Here is a 15,939-nt window from a genome sequence, read left to right on the forward strand (position 1 = left end):
GGACCGCGCATCGGATCTGAGGGGACATCAAAACTAGCCGATTTTGGTCCGATTTCGGCCAGATCCGACTGATCTGGCTGAAATCTGACCAAAATCGGCTAGTGTATGGGGGCCTTTATACCCCTTTCACACCAGCCTAAATTCCTGGGTTGAGTCTGGGAACAACCCTGTACTAGCGCTGGTGTGAAAGGTTCCTGGGACAAAATACCGGTCTAATTTGCTGGCAATCCAACCCTGCTAGGTAGCAGGGTTGCTCCTGGGTCCTTCCCGGACTACTGGCTGGTGTGAAAGGTGCGGGGACATGTCCCTGCTTCCCGTGTTGCCTCTGCTGATGTCAGCTAATGCTGATTTGCTAGCAGGGCAACTTCCTGTTGTGCTGGACGCTCACAGACACGCCCAGAGGCAGCATACAGCGTGCAGGGAGATAGAGAGTGCATGTGCTGTGGGCAAAAGTGCGTTTTAACCCCTGCAAGTCAGCAAAAGTGCGTTTTAACCCCTGCAAGTGTGGCTGCCATGCCTTGGACAAACGATGAGGTGAGGGAGCATTAGAGGGGAAGAGGAGATCCGGCGCCAGATTACAGGCACTGTGAAGGATGCCCAGATATACCATAACATTGCCAAGGTCCTGGCATCGCGTGGCTTCCTCCGCAGCCAGCAGCAATTGGTGAACAAGCTGAAGGGGCTGAAGAAACAATTCAACCGCATACATGACCGCAATCGGAATAAGAGCGGGGCTGCAAGGCAAGATACGATCTTTTATGAGCTGTGCACAGCATGTTTCGGAAACACTGTGCTGAGTGACCCCATCAGCCTGTCATCCTCCAGCTCGGCCACTCTCTCAACACTGGTTGATGATGACAATGAGTCGATGGACAGTACCCAATCTGGCCCACCATCACCGATACTACTCACAGATGAACCCGATTTAAACTCCTCCGTTAACCACGCAGATGCTGAAACCATCCATGAGAGTGATGTGCTAACCAAGGCCCTACTGTCACTGAGCATAGCTACCCGCCGTATTCCAGAGGTCCCTACTATCACCCTCCTAACCCGCCACCAGCCTCACCTGAATACCCTGTATACAAGCAATTGCAATAGGCAGTTTTAAATTTTTATGGCTGTTTTTAGTGCACATTTTTTATTTAGGGGGGGGCGGGGGGAGGTTGGGTTTTTAGAGTGTTATTTTTTTATTTATATGCTGAACTTTATATGCCTGTGCATTTAGCATGTTAGTTGTTTACAATGGCCGATGTTTGCCTTGCACTTTTCACTAAAGTTTACAAAAATAATGGCCTGTTTTATAAGGTCAAAATGTTCGTGTTTAGGGGTCGGGGGGTGTGGGTGGGGGGAAGTTTGATATGTGTATTGGGGGGCGGGGGTGGGGGCATACCTCCCAACTGTCACGATTACAGCGGGACAGTCCCGATTTCGGGTCCTGTCCCGCTGTCCCACCCGCGGCAGGCATTGTCCCGCTGCGGGGGGTGGCAGTTGGGAGACCCTCCAATCTAATAGAATAGACGCTGTGCGCATGCGCACAGCGTCTATTCTCGTATGGAAATGAGGTCGCGGCTAATTAGCATAAGCCGCACCCTCATTTGCATATGCCCCGCCCCCTTAATCAGAAGTTGGGAGGTATGGGTGGGGGGATGTTTGATATGTGTAATGGGGGGCGGGGGTGGGGGGATGTTTAATATGTGTACTAATGTGCCATTATATTTATGTTGTAATTTTGTGCCTAGAAATAGGCAAAGTTTTATACTTTTATATGCCTTTTCATTTGTTTTACACAAGTAAAAAAAGGTTAAAACACTACAAATGTTTTGTGTCTTAATTATTAATAATCAATAATCTATTGTGGGCCTAAAAAAGGCCATTTTTAATGATATTCTGATAGAAATGCAGGGTCAACCCGGGTTTGGTATGAAGGGTACCGATCCGGGAATGTCCCTGCTTCAAAAGCATGTGTGAATGGGTCCCAACCCGGGAATGTCCCTGCTTTGTTTGTCTCTGCATTTCTGGTGTGAAAGGGATATGAGAGGGAGCCACTGTCTTTCCTCTGCAGCTAGTCCACACACTGGTGCTGCCGGCCGAATCCCGTCTCCATTCCTCCCAACATGTCCCTCCCCACGAGGGACAGAATGCTCTATTCCGGGACTTCCCTCTTAATTTACGATTACCATCTCCTGTGGTGAAACACCTTTCTTTTACATTAACCTGTACCACCACAGGTGATGGTAATCACACATTAAGCGGGAAGTCCAGAAACAGAGCATTGTGTCCCTCCTGGAGAGGGTCATGTTGGGAGGTACGCGCCTCCTGCACAGCCTGCACGCTCTGGCTAGTGAGCTGTAATCTGCCCATACTATTGGACAGCTGAGGTGTTACTCGGCTGCCTCGTACTGCTACCAATCAGCTATCCAGGGCCGGTGTAAGGCTTCACAGCACCCTAGGCAAAACTTCAACTTACTGCACCACCCCTCTTCCCATATTGCCACCAATACCCACTTTCCAACCCCTTAAGGCATACTTGACAAACATTCTGGAATAGCAGGGAGGCTGGAAAATTGGGTGGTCCTCCCAGCCCCACTTCGGGAATGTGGGCAAGTCCCCTGCTTTCCCTGGAGGCCCCCTTTGCCACCTACAATATAGTACAAGGAGGAGGGGGCAGCAAAGTAGGGAATTATGCCTCAAGGGAAAGTATGGGGGGTACTTAATGCCACCTGCATTAAGTACAACAAGGATCCTCATAGACATCCTTAATAGACTTGATGGCGCCAACCCCAGATCCTGGCACCCTAGACAGCTGCCTAAAGGTAGAGCCGGCACTGCAGCTATCAATGAGCGCATGGAGCGCAGCACTGCAGCTCAGAGATCTCATCTGTGGTGGGGCCCTTTCAAAAAGGCCCCCTTAATCTGGCTCTCAGCATACCTCCAAACAACCCTCTCCAGGAGGGACACAATCCTCTTTTCCTGGACTTTCCTCTTAATTTATGATTGCCATCATCTGTGGTGGAAGGCATTACTTATCAATGAACCTGTTTAAAACAGGTGATTGCAAACATAGATTAAGAAGGAAGTCAAGAAGCAGAGCATTCTGTCCCTCCCGGAGAGGGTCCTGTTGGGAGGTATGTTAAAGGGGTGTACACGCTGGGTAATATCACTCAGTGATTTTGACAAGTCAAAATCGCCTAGGTTTGCCAGAATCACCACGTGTACACTGCGGTCAATAGCGATGGGCACCCTGCGTCATTGCTATCATCTGGCAAAATAGACTATGCAGGCAAGTCAATTTTGACAAGCCGCACGCTGTATTTGGCTGTACACACTGGCTAAAGCGGCTGGGCATGGCAGCTATATCTCCGGTGGCTTCATCTTGATTTTGACTAATAGAAATCGCTCAGCCTGAGACCGTGTACACTCCTCAACACTTTTTTAAGCTTAGTACATCTGGCCCCCAACGAGTCTATGAGCATATTTTACTATTGTATTTGTAGTAGCAACAGCCACTAGATGGCGCATGTGGAGCTATTCTCCTATCTTCTGTCTCTGAGCATTCCTGTAGAGGAGGCAAATTCACGGGCGCTAAGAAAGCGCCGAGCAGATTAAGGAGGTAGCAGCAGCGCACACATTGCACTCCTCTGGGAGCAAAAGTGGACTCCGCACATTGCATGTTTATGTGGCTGTGGTGTCACACATCCTCAGTGGCTCTCAGCTGCCAGCTGTGAGACAGGGGTAGGCGGGGCTACCTGGCGGCGGCTGACAGCTCCTGGGGCTGTGATTGATGCGGGGCGGAGCCGCAGTGAGTGACAGCGGGAGAGTATGTGGAGCAGCAACAGCAGAGTACTGTATCACACACACCGACACACAACACGACCCCATAGCTCCAAACAGCTATTGGCTGAGCATCGGTAACACAGCGGCTGATTGGCTGACGGAGAAGTCGGGATGGAAGATAATTAATGTTGTGTATTGCAGGCTGAGCATTTGATTGACAGCCAGTTCTCTATCACGATTGGTTAACTGAGAGCAGTGGCGCGTTCTGATTGGTTAGGCGTGTTGCATCCTGATCGCTGATTGGGCGACACGCTGCGAGGCAGGCTGATGCTAGTGAGGCCGCCGCTGTGGAAGGGAAAGCGCCGCGGAGTAGGAGGTGCGGCGGGGGCCGGTTGAAGTGATGGCTCCGTGCTACTGAAGCGGTGGGGGATCCGGGATGGCGCGGAGCCCCGGGGAGGACAGCGTGTCCCCCTCCGCCAGCCTGCGTGGAACCAGGGAGACCCTCAGCGATCCGGAACTCGAGTCTATCGGCTCAGACTCCGAGATCAACGGGTTCACTGCGGAGAGAAGGACGGATAAGTACGGCTTCCTGATCAAGTCTGAGAGCAACGAAGGCCCGTGAGTACGGGAGTGGGGAATGGGGTACATGGCCACTGCCACAGGGGGGCGCCCCCCTCCCTGCCACTAGTGGGATCGGCGGGTGTCCCGTCTCCCAGGTGCGCGCTTGCACCCTGGGGACAGCAACACGTCACTGTGATTTGTGGAGTCCGGGTATGGGGTGGGGGTCGGTGGGCATAGTGCCTCTTACTGGCCCCTTATGTTGGTGGCTCAGGATGTGTGTCTGTACTGATACACAGGCTCTGTGGTGGGCTGCTGGTGCAGACTGTATAGGTGGTATTTGAGGGCACAGGACACTGTCAGTATGTTTGCGCAGGATCCAGAGTAGGAGTAAATACGGGTTGTTGAGGTTTGTTTACTAACATTACATTTGTACAATATTTGTTTTATATCTAATCATTATAACTTGGATAGGAGTTCTATATAGTGTCTGTGGTCTATAGCAGTGGTTCTCAACCTCGTTCCTCAAGTACCCCCAACAGTTCACGTTTTCCAGGTCACCCTGCAGGTGCACAGGTGTACTTATTATTCACTGACACATTTAAAAATATCCACAGTTGGAGCTATTTATTTCACCTGTGATTCTGTGTAGAGACCTGGAAAATGTGAACTGTTGGTGGTATTTGAGGACCAAGGTTGAGAACCACTTTATCACCGGCCATTCAGCTCCCACTTGTCATTTTTCAAACCAAGCCAGTAACTTTACAGTTAGGAGCTGATTGGCCGGTGATAAACACCAGACCCTTTATCACTTCACCGAGCTTAATAAATCTGCCCCTGTGTGTGATTAGTGTGTACATCCATTGTGTCATACCAGTTGGTTTCTGGAAAAAGTGTTTGTGAATTATCATTTCATGTTACATCTGCAACTTTGCTACTAAGGTGGCCATGTCAGAAAGTGTAACTTTGGACCCACATGTGAAGTTAGCTACATGAAAATGGGATCAGTAATAGGAAAATTCTCAGTCACTGGAAGTCCTGCACCTTGATACATTTAAGTTCTGGGTTGTTAAATCATAATGGTAAAAAATATGTTGTTGGTTCATTGCATTAGGAGGATTCCATTGGTCTGTGAAATGAATCATAGATATGCAAATTATGGAAACATTATCTTTTAGTTCAATTCTAAAGTCACCTTTTCAAAGACCAGAAAATTCAGTATTTGTATTGTGAAAGGCCCACCCTGATGAAGGTTGAAAATATTGGATTTTATGTATAAATGGAGTGGCTCAAATCTATATTTACCTCCTAGACATTGTTTTCTTGCAAGTTTTTAAGATAATATCTATACCCACCTTTTTATTTCTCAGTTTTCTAGAACTGGGGTAGATAAAAATCCTAGAAACTTTGTATACATCTTTCTGAAAATTACTGCTGGCATGTACTTTTAAGTCTTTTGATACCAATGGTTGGAGGCGTATCCTAGGTCAGACTGCTGGCTCCTGGTTTTGAAATGTACCTTGTCAACCGCTGTCTATTAAGAATCAAGTTATTATATAGCTGACAAATTGACAATTGTTTGACAGCAAACATCATATACCCCTTTCACACTGCAGCTATAACCCGGTATTTTGCCGATTTTAAACTGTTTCAAAGCGGTTATAGCTGCAATGTGAAAGCGCTAGTTTTACATTACCGGTTCAAGAAAACCAGTAATTCAAAACTGTAAAAAATAAGGATCCTACACTGTTCAGACCCCTTATTTTTTGCAGTGTGAACGGGTCTGAACTGGTATTTTGGACCCCACATCGGCCCCCCCCCCTCCCCTGGTACTTGCCAGCACGGTGATCCGGGCAGCGGGGTCCCTTCAGCGAATGGGCAGTGTGCGGCGGGGTCCCTGCTGTGCATGGGAAGTCAGCGGCAGGGTCCCTGCAGCGGATGGAAACTAGTATCGCTACTGTTAAATGTTGTGGCTAAATTAGCAAATCTTGTGGCTGTTTGCATCTCTCATGATCTTGTCTACTTATTTATTTAAGGAGTGAATTTAATTTCTTGATTCATAGTTTTCTTGTACAGAATAGGGAGTGAATGTGTAAATGTTCAGTTTCCCACAAAATACTGTATTCTTATAAAAGCTTTCTGTGTAATCGGTAAGTGGATGTGGCACTATGGTACCGTGTCAAAGTCCTTATGTCTTTATCAGCCAAATATTGATCATTGTGCAGTGCTGAAATGGCTGTAATATTGTTACATGCTTGCATGTTTATATATAGCTAATGTAATTCATGTGTTTTGCTTTTCTAAGCCTTCAAGTCAGGATGTTCTGGTTTTATTAGTCCGAAGCATTTAGTACTTGTGTTAGGTCATGCTTTAATATAGTTCTATCTGATTTGTGAGGAAAGGTTTTACATGGAGCTACGAAAAAAAATAAATCCATTTTTTTGTCTATATATGTCCATCTTTTAGTCGAGCTGGTGTATTTGTTTTTCCTTGCTGTGTGTGCTACTGCTGATGTTATACATTTACTTCCTAGAATATTATTGGCCAGAGCTTGGTACATTCTTTCAGTGAAATATGACAGGACGTTTTGAGCAACTTGTAATACATTTTTTGGGTAACTGATATGTTGCAAGACTCAAGGAAATGTAAACCCTCCATATGTATATATAAAAAAAATAGTTCAGCCTTAGTTCCTCCTTTTTCATTACAGAAAAGAGAACTCTTGTATTAATAGTGTGTGTAGAGGTCTGTGGCTTTACTAATGAGCAGTTTTGCCAAACCGTATTGTGTGTTCTGGCTTTTAAAGATCGAGTGGTAAAGGATGCCCAGAGTATAAACAAAATATTTAACTTTGCCTCCTGCTTGCCATATTGACTGTTCCAATATCCATTTTATAGATATTTTAAAGCACAGTAGATAGCATTCAGCGTACTACAGGTCTCAGCATGCCTTGTCTGCTTTTGACTTGTAGGGCATGCTAGTACTTATTAATTTGCAACAGCTTGCTTTAATCTCATCTGTAGGCAACAACTGTTTTTAACATAGGTGTAAGTATATATTTTCTCAACATCTAGAAAAACTTAGTAGCAACAAAGATTCATATGATTGTTGTCCTGCACCGCCATTGTGAGGGGTGTGCAAAGCTGGCCATACACTAGGGCAGGGGTGGGGAACCTTTTTTTGTGCCAAGGGCCAATTCTATGGTGGAAAAATCCTTCGGGGGCCATATGTAAAAATGTCTCTACAAATTGTCCTGCTGCAGCCGTCCCACGCTCCGACGGCTGCTGCTGAATAGGACTGACAGTCTCTGGTTGCTGTTAATTAAGAGGAATCTCGCAAGAACTACCGACCTCTCGCAAAAAGTCCCCTGTACTTTACTCCCGGCAAAGCTGGCAGGTGGGCGGGCCACTCAGACTGGCTACGGGGGCCGCATACAGCCCCCGGGCCTGAGGTTCCCCACCACTGCACTAGGGCCTTGATGGCTAACCTACACACTCCAACTACACATCCCAGCATGCTCTGCTTCAGTTTTGCTATTTGGCCATGCTTAATGTGATGCAGAACACGCTGGGGATGTGTAGTTCAACAACAGCTGGAGTGTCAAGGTTATCCATCAAGGCACTAGGGCGACTTCTCCCCTCGGAGAAGTTGCCCGTGATTGCCCCCTGGCCCACCTAAGACCTTCCTGGGCAGCAGGATTGCATGCAATCTATCGTATGCTGTCCTTTTTGCATGCGATCCTAGCCAAGCCTTTCTGGCTGGGCTGCGATCCTGCTTTTCCTGTTTTTGTAGCAACTCCAACTTGTAGGGACCGTTCATTGCCTCATACCTGCTGTCAGATACATGCAATTTGGAGGCTTTTTATGTGATTGATTGCCGCAATCGCATAAAAAGTGTCCAAATTGCATGTTTATCAGCTAGTGTATGGGCATATTTACTGTCTGTTTGTGAACTGTCATGTCTGATTAAAGTTTTTGTAAATGTCAAGGCACAGAGTCATATATAAGCAGCACTGAGCATGGAAGGAGTACTGTCAGCAGGGTTCATTTCAAGAACATAATCTTCTATGGCTAAAAGAGAGGTCTGTGACAGCAGGAGAGTTTTATCCAGCTGCAAGGTCCTTTTTAGGGATGAAGCTCTCCCCCCCCCCCCCCCCCCCCCCCCCCCCCCCAAACCACTGTGTATGCACTAGACGCCAGGGTGACTGTAGGCCATTTAGAGAACATGATTGGTACTTCATTGCGATCCATCTGCTTGATAGTCCATGAAAAGCTGAAACTGTGTAAGGTTTCTGCATGCTTTGTGCCCCATCAGCTGAGAGAAAGAGGCTCATGTGACTGGGAGCTGCAACATGTTTGTCAGATTTGATAGTGGTCATCAGTAGTGATGAATCCTGGATCTACATTTTCGATCCAGAGACTAAACAGTCAGCCCAGTGGACCCCAGTTGGAAGTATGCCGCCACTGAAATTCTGATTTAAATGCAGCTTGGCCAAACAAATGGTGGTTTTTGTGGCCAAGACAAGTTGCGTAGGTACTGTAACCCTTCTGCTACAGTGCACCATCACTGGGGACAGGTACGCCAACCAATAACTGTTGCAAGTGCTGAAATATTTCCAGGGTCTGTTAAAGAACTCTCACTTGTGGTGCCCTTCTCCATCACAACAATGCACCTGCCCACAAGTCCAGCAAACCGGTGGGTTTTCTGGCCCATGAACGCATTCAGGAGCTTGGAGTTAGATCTGGCCCCTGGAACTACTTCATGCTCCCACAAAACAAGCGCAAGATGAGTGGGATTCATTTTGAGTCACCAGAAGCTGCAGTGGAAACAAGTCCCTCAGAATGTAGAAGACGGAGCTTAACTTTGCATAGACTGCTCTGGCTAATGCTTTGAAAAAATGGATTGTTAACTTTGTAAATATAATATTCTGCATTCAGAAACTTATTGCAAACCCCACGTGTCCTCTCTGCATCTCCTCATCTAAACTGTCAGTGCTTTAGAAGGTATAGAGTGCTGTGGTTATCTCTATACAAATCACATACACATACTGTGTTTTGTTTAAATCACCAGGATCTTATTAAAGAAATGTTCTGCATGGACACTGTACATGCTATGTCTACATCTGTAAACAGTCCTCCGTGCTCTCCGTTTTGTTAAGACTACAGATTGTGTTATTCTGTGGCACAGCTGTGGCCTTTATTCTCTGCAAGGCTTCAGGCCTACCTTAACCACTGTAATGCGTTCTAAGAACACTTGGACCTATGAAGTATTTTCCATCTACGTCACCAGGGATAGCCAGATCTCTAAGAAAACATTTAAGAGGTTTCATGGTATTTTCCAACAGGTCTGTGGTAGTGATTTCTTACCACTCCCACCTGCAAGGTCCGGATAATGTTCCTGCATTTCTTGTGGCCTTCTTTATTATGAAACATCAATATTTCTTATATATAATTTTGCTAACTTTTACATTTCTGTTCTAAAGAGAGTTGTGTAATGTTCAGAAATATTTATTCTGTAACTTAGCAAAACGTTCTGGCACAGGTTTCTCGGCATTACACAATTCTCAGGCTGTTAGAATCAAGTGCAGTGTGAAAAGTACTTTTGGGCAGGCAGTGTTAATCATCTGCATGGAACCTAACATTCCTTTGTATTAGAACGCTGATTTATTTTCTCTACCAGTGTGTGTCAGGGATTATTATTTATCAAACTGTAGTCTATGCATTAATTTCAGTGACGTGGCTCCCAGGTTGTTACCATGCTCTCTCAGTTGGCAGTCAGGCCTGCTTGCTGAAGTAGATCTTCTCTGCCATTTATGGCCAGCCTGCTGTCTTTTTTTTAAAAGGGATACACATTACCTTTTTTTATCTTGGCAATATATGCAAACAAAATGTCATAAAATAAATATGCCATGCAATAACCAATAATAAAGAATTGCCAAAATTATTTCTGAACCCTTACATCAGCCTCTATCTTGTCCCCAATTGCCCCTCAGACCTACCATATGCCTCTCAGGGCTTCCCTTTACCAATGCTTCAACTAATCCCATAATGTCCCAATGTGCCTTCATATACCCCATTGTGCTTCCTTTAGCCAAGTTCCTGAACACAGTTCTCAAGGCATCCAAACAGTCCAGGTTTTTAAATATATACATGCGAAGGCTCGGCTTATTTCATTAAGTCCGGAGTCAATTTGATTATACCATCTGTGTAAAAGCAGGGATATCCCGAAACTCTGGATTGCCTTTTGGAACCACTGCTTTAGACTATGTTACTCAAAGTCCCCTACATATTCCTGAATTCCCTACACACCACTCTGAGATGACCAGTGAACGGACGTAAGACCCATACACACTAGGTAATTTTTCGCTCAGAAGTGTTCAGGTTTTGAGCTAATTTAAGCTTAAAATCTCAGAGTGTGTATGGCCTTGTGGTGAGCGCTGATGTGCGCACCAGCATCATCGCTGCCATCCATTAATTAGCCTGTGTTACTGTAAGAGTGAACCGCTTTTCAGTCTCATGAAGTGTGTATGCAATGTTTAATCTAATATAATTTTAGACCTTAATATGCTTTAATCAATGATGTAATAGGAAATTACATTTACAGCTCTTAACCCCATAAAGAAGGTTACATGGTGTAGACTTCACTATCTCTTCTCCTCTGAGGTAAGAACTGTGCAACATCCATATGTCATAGGTTTCTATGGGGGATGCAATGCAGCCCGATTTACCAATATTGGTCACCGCATCTACAGCAATCTTCAGATTGTGGTAGTCCATTGTAACCTATTGGGTACAGACCAAGGATGAGGTTCTGGCAGGGTTCCCCACGGACCCTCTGCTGTAAGTGGCTGCTGTGCATCAGTGGCGTAACTATCGTCCCGCAGCCCCCGCGGTGGCGGGGAGGCGCTGAGGGTATGTGGGCGCCGGGGGGGCTGCGGGATGATAGTTGCCTTCTGCCGCCGTACCGTGCACCACCGGGTCCCAGCTCTCCCGAGTCCCGGCAGCCGCAGCGCTGTTCTAGTCCAAAAAGGTGACACTTGGAAAATGGCTGCCCCCATACCGCAGACAGTTTTTCGTCTGCAGTATGGGGGCAGCCATTTTCCAAGTGTCACTTTTTCATTAGCAGCAGTAACGGGAGAGCCGCCCGGGACCCGGCGCAGACGGATGCGGCCAGCCGGCCAGAGGTAACGCACACACGCGCACACACACAAACACGTTACACATACATACAAACAAACACACACACACACAGAAACACAACCCCCCCTCCCGACCGCCGTACCACGGCTCCCCTCCGCTCCGTTTTTTTTTACAGGGGGGCGCCTCCTGACTTGTCGGCAGGGGGGCGCCGAAAAACTAGTTACGCCGCTGCTGTGCATGATGATCAGGTTGACCATGCTTGAGCACAAAGCCTGTCACCGCACTCTGCATATTGCAAGGATGGGCTCTTTTTGGTGCCCATGTCCCTGTCCATACTAGGTGATACATTCACCCGAAGTAATCACATTCTGCCATGCAATCTTGGGTGCTAATATCACAACTAGCTGACATTGTAAATGTGATGATTAATAATGAGTCCTTTGATGTGTTAGCTGAATAAAGTCATATCTATGCATGCTTATATGTGTATAAAGTGTACATTCTTGCACTCTTCAAATCTGTGCAGTTCCTGGATTTTGATAGGCGCAGGGTGCTAGAATGAAAACTATACATGGAATCCCTTTTGGTGGCTGTGAACACATTTAAAATTAGTAGCCCATTTGTCTTTGTTTCATAATTTGAACTTTCATTTGCCAAGTGGCACAGACCTAGTTTTAACCTTAAAGGTGCGTACACACGGGGGGAGATATATTGCTCAGCAATATATTGCTAGCAATACATTACTGAGCAATATATTGCTCAGTGTCTCCTTTTAATAAGCGATGTCGCTGATGAGAAGGAACCTCTGCAGGGGGAGCTACAGAGGTAATCAGCTGATCGCAGGAGCTTGAGATTGGAATGGGGCTGAAAACGGGAGCGCGCGGGGCACACTCCCATCACTGGCAATATGGTCTCCAGCGATTTCAGCCCCTATCGCCTCCGTGTGTACACAGCTTAACTGTGCATTAGTTAAACTAGAGGCATTGGATAGCCAGTTGGGACCCTGGACAGTTTTAGGTCCTCGCCAGTTTATCGGCAGGCGGGATTCAATGTTCCACTTACCGATCGCCGAAAAGGGGGAGTATCTGCGAAAAAGGCCGTGGATTGTCGAGATCCGGCCATGATCTTAACAGTCCATGGACATTTTAGGCAAAATGGACCTGACTGCTTTTAAAGTTTGGTGTGTTTTCTTCAGCTGCCTCTTCAATGTTGTCGGGAACTACTGCATTGAATAGGCGCCCACCGCTATGTCCTCTGTCAGAAATAGCGGCGGGGATTGAATACCCCCCTTAGTGTTTGGCTGATGAATGTTCTGTGATGTAACAGTGCCAATGGTGTGACATTAAAATGGCAAGTGCATACCTGTAAAGGTGGAGCAGGATCGCAATTATAAATCCCATATTTTGCTTCACACCCCATGTAGGGTTGTGCAGAAAAATATACAATGTCGGGCTACCATAGGTTTCGTTGCTATGGGTATTGTACATTGTGTTATCACGTAGAAGTGAATGGGTCTGAATCAGTGTTTTGTACTACAGATGGAGCGTGTCTCTTCTTTGCTTGGCGCTAGATCCCCTCCTCTGGCTAGCGCTGGCGATAGAGACTGGTATGCGCGTGTGTCTCACACGCATGTGCGTCCCCGTCTCTCGAAAGGTGGTGTTGCGGGTCCCTGCCCATCTCCGCTTCAGGGAGATGGGCAGGGTTAGGCGGGGCACCGGGGGAGGCAGCGGGGGCCCGGGACAAGGTCCGTTGCCACGTCTCGTGCGCATACGCCCCTGGCGAGAGCCGGCCGCTGCAAAGTTAATGCCGGCTCCATCTGTATATCACATCCAGTTCAAAATTCATGTGACACTACAACAGCGTGCGCTTTGAACTGGATACGATGCGATCTAGTACAAAAAGTATGTGCACATACTTTTTGCACTATGTGATGTGCAAGTGTAATGATATTGTATTTAAATGCATATACTTTAATTTGGAGTTGGTCCCCGTCCACTCTTCTTTAAAGATTTTGGAGTGTGTTCTGTGGGATTTTGTGCCCATTCTGTAGAGCAATTATGAGGTCATGCACTGATGTGGACAAGAAGGCCTGGCTCGCAATTTCCTTTCTAGTCCAGCCCAAAGGTGCTCTATGGGCTTTAGGTCAGGGCTCTGTCAAGATCTTCCACACAGACCTTATCAAACCAGGTCTTTATAGTCCTTGCTTTGTGCGTTGGGGCACAGTCATGTTGGAATAAAAATGGTCTTTTCCCAAACCGTTGCCAAAAAGTTGGAAGCATAACATTGTTCAAAATGTCTTCATATGCTGAAGCATAGATATTCCATTCACTGGAGATAAAGGGCCTAGCCCAAACCCTAAAAAACCGCCCTATACCATTATCCTCCACCATACTTCACAGTTGGCATAATACAATCTGACAGGAAATGTTCGGCTGGCATCTGCCAAACTCACTCACTCCTCTGAATGCCAAACAGAGAAGCATGATTTGTCACTCCACAGAATGGAACACATTTCCACTGCTCCATAATCCACTGTCGGTGTGCTTTACATCACTCAATCTGACGCCTGGCATTGGGCTTGGCGAGACTTTTATCCATCTTCCCAGCCATAGAGAGATTTGAGCACAATGCTATTTTCAACATGAAATAAGGAGCATACGTACACCTCCCTAAATACATGGTCAGGAGCCCCAGCATGAGGTGTGTGGTGTTCTATTGGTACAAAAAAATAAAGTTTGGTGAAAATAAATTTATTTTAAAATCATCGGATCAGTTCAAATGTTTAATTGCGCTCTATCTTCCACCTAAAGGGAGTAGAGGCAAAGCATCAAAGACTGAGGGGTGAATAAGTATGTGGTCTACAAGGCCACTTCCTACCAACAACATATTTAGGGGATATCATTTTAGCATGTGGGGGGGCCTGTCCTATTGGCCTCAATGCCAGCACTTATCAGTTATTATGCTTTGTGTGCCTATAGACCCCATACACTATGCAATTCACCTGCAATTTTGGTACTTGCGGCGATCAATTGCAGGATCCCATGTGTAATTGTGGGTCCATTTTTGCCCAATAAAAAAGGCCTCTACTTGGATACCACCATAATGATCAATGGTCATAAGTCACAATATAAGACCATTTTTATTTGCCAAGTATGCATCAGGACTAATTGGCCGCTTAGTGTGTGGTAATTAGTCCATTTTTTTTTTTTAATAACCCCAAACATTCACACTTTTTCAGGTGTTAAAGAAATCGCTTTCAGCGTGTTTTTTTTTTTCTTTTGTTAACTCGTGCAATAGATAAAATAACTACATGATTTAAAAAAGTTTGAAGATCTATATTATATGCCAACATTCAGAAAGTGGACAGCACGCTGTCGACATCTTCTAAATGATATTTATTAATGTCGACAACATGTTTTCCTGTTCACATTTACTCTAACTGTAATTGCAGCGTACCTGTAAAGTTGGGTACACACTACACAATGGGTGTGTACCCAGTGATATCTCCTGCAGGGGGACCTGGCATCGGACATTCTAAATGGACGATGTGCGGTAGCGTGTACAGTAGGTGACCTAGTGAGTGTACCCTAGACGATGTACAACATATGTCTGTCTGTTACTTCATTATTCCAGCTGTGAATATGACTGCAAACACAGGACCTTATTCAGGTCTGTTTGTTCGCATGCAAGCTCAATGTTTTCTAAATGGGGGGCCGGTCGGGAGACTCGCCCATGGGAATACCCAGCGTTTCATTGGTGTTCCCATGGAAATCACCCATTGACATGGGCCCCAGGAGCGGGTAGCTGACATCACCGGATGTCCGCTGCCTGCCCACTTCCTTCAGAATGCCCACGCACATCTAAGGTTGCTCTGAGCAACCTTAAATGTGCGTGCGCCTTCCACATAATTCAATATTCGGCGACCATCGAATGATGTGGGTGCTCCCCCCGCAGGCTGCGAATGGATGTTTATATAAAACATCCATTCGCAGCCAGTGCATGCGATCACACACTGTGAATGGGTGGCGACCAGGCTACCATTTGCAAGGTGAGGGTTGGTGGACTCGCAAGGCTGCGAATCAACCAGAATAACCCCCAAAATGTATAGAGATCTGGGAAACCAGAGATGTTCTGTGACCATAGTTAAGCACACAGATGTAAACGGAGTCCCAAATTGGGCAGCACGGACGGTGTAATGGTTAGCATTACTGCCTCACAGCACTGAGGTCATGGGTTCGATCCCCACTATGGCCCTAACTGTGCAGAGTTTGTACATCCTCCCCGTGCTTGCGTGGGTTTCATAGAAACCTAGAATTTGACAGCAGATAAGAACCATTTGGCCCATCTAGTCTGCCCCTTTTTTTATCCTTCAGGTAATCTCAATTCTGGTTTCCAATCAAAATTTGTACTGGTATGTTAATTGGCTCCCAACAACGTTATCCCTAGAATTAATGTGTGTGCGTGT

The 15,939-nt window shown here is 46.3% G+C and overlaps 1 protein-coding gene across 1 annotated transcript in view; it reads left to right on the top strand.

Moving 5' to 3' along the window:
- Window positions 1–3,993: 3,993 nt before the first annotated feature.
- Window positions 3,994–15,939, top strand: part of TBC1D10A (TBC1 domain family member 10A) — a 42,313-nt gene continuing 30,367 nt past the window's right edge. Inside the window, exon 1 of the mRNA XM_083145319.1 lies at window positions 3,994–4,395. Within this exon, the coding sequence (XP_083001445.1) occupies window positions 4,214–4,395 (182 nt within the window). The 5' untranslated portion in view covers window positions 3,994–4,213. The remainder of the gene's footprint in view (window positions 4,396–15,939) is intronic.

Source organism: Crinia signifera, chromosome 1, assembly GCF_055691185.1.
Source record: "Crinia signifera chromosome 1, ASM5569118v1, whole genome shotgun sequence".
NCBI lineage: Eukaryota > Metazoa > Chordata > Amphibia > Anura > Myobatrachidae > Crinia > Crinia signifera.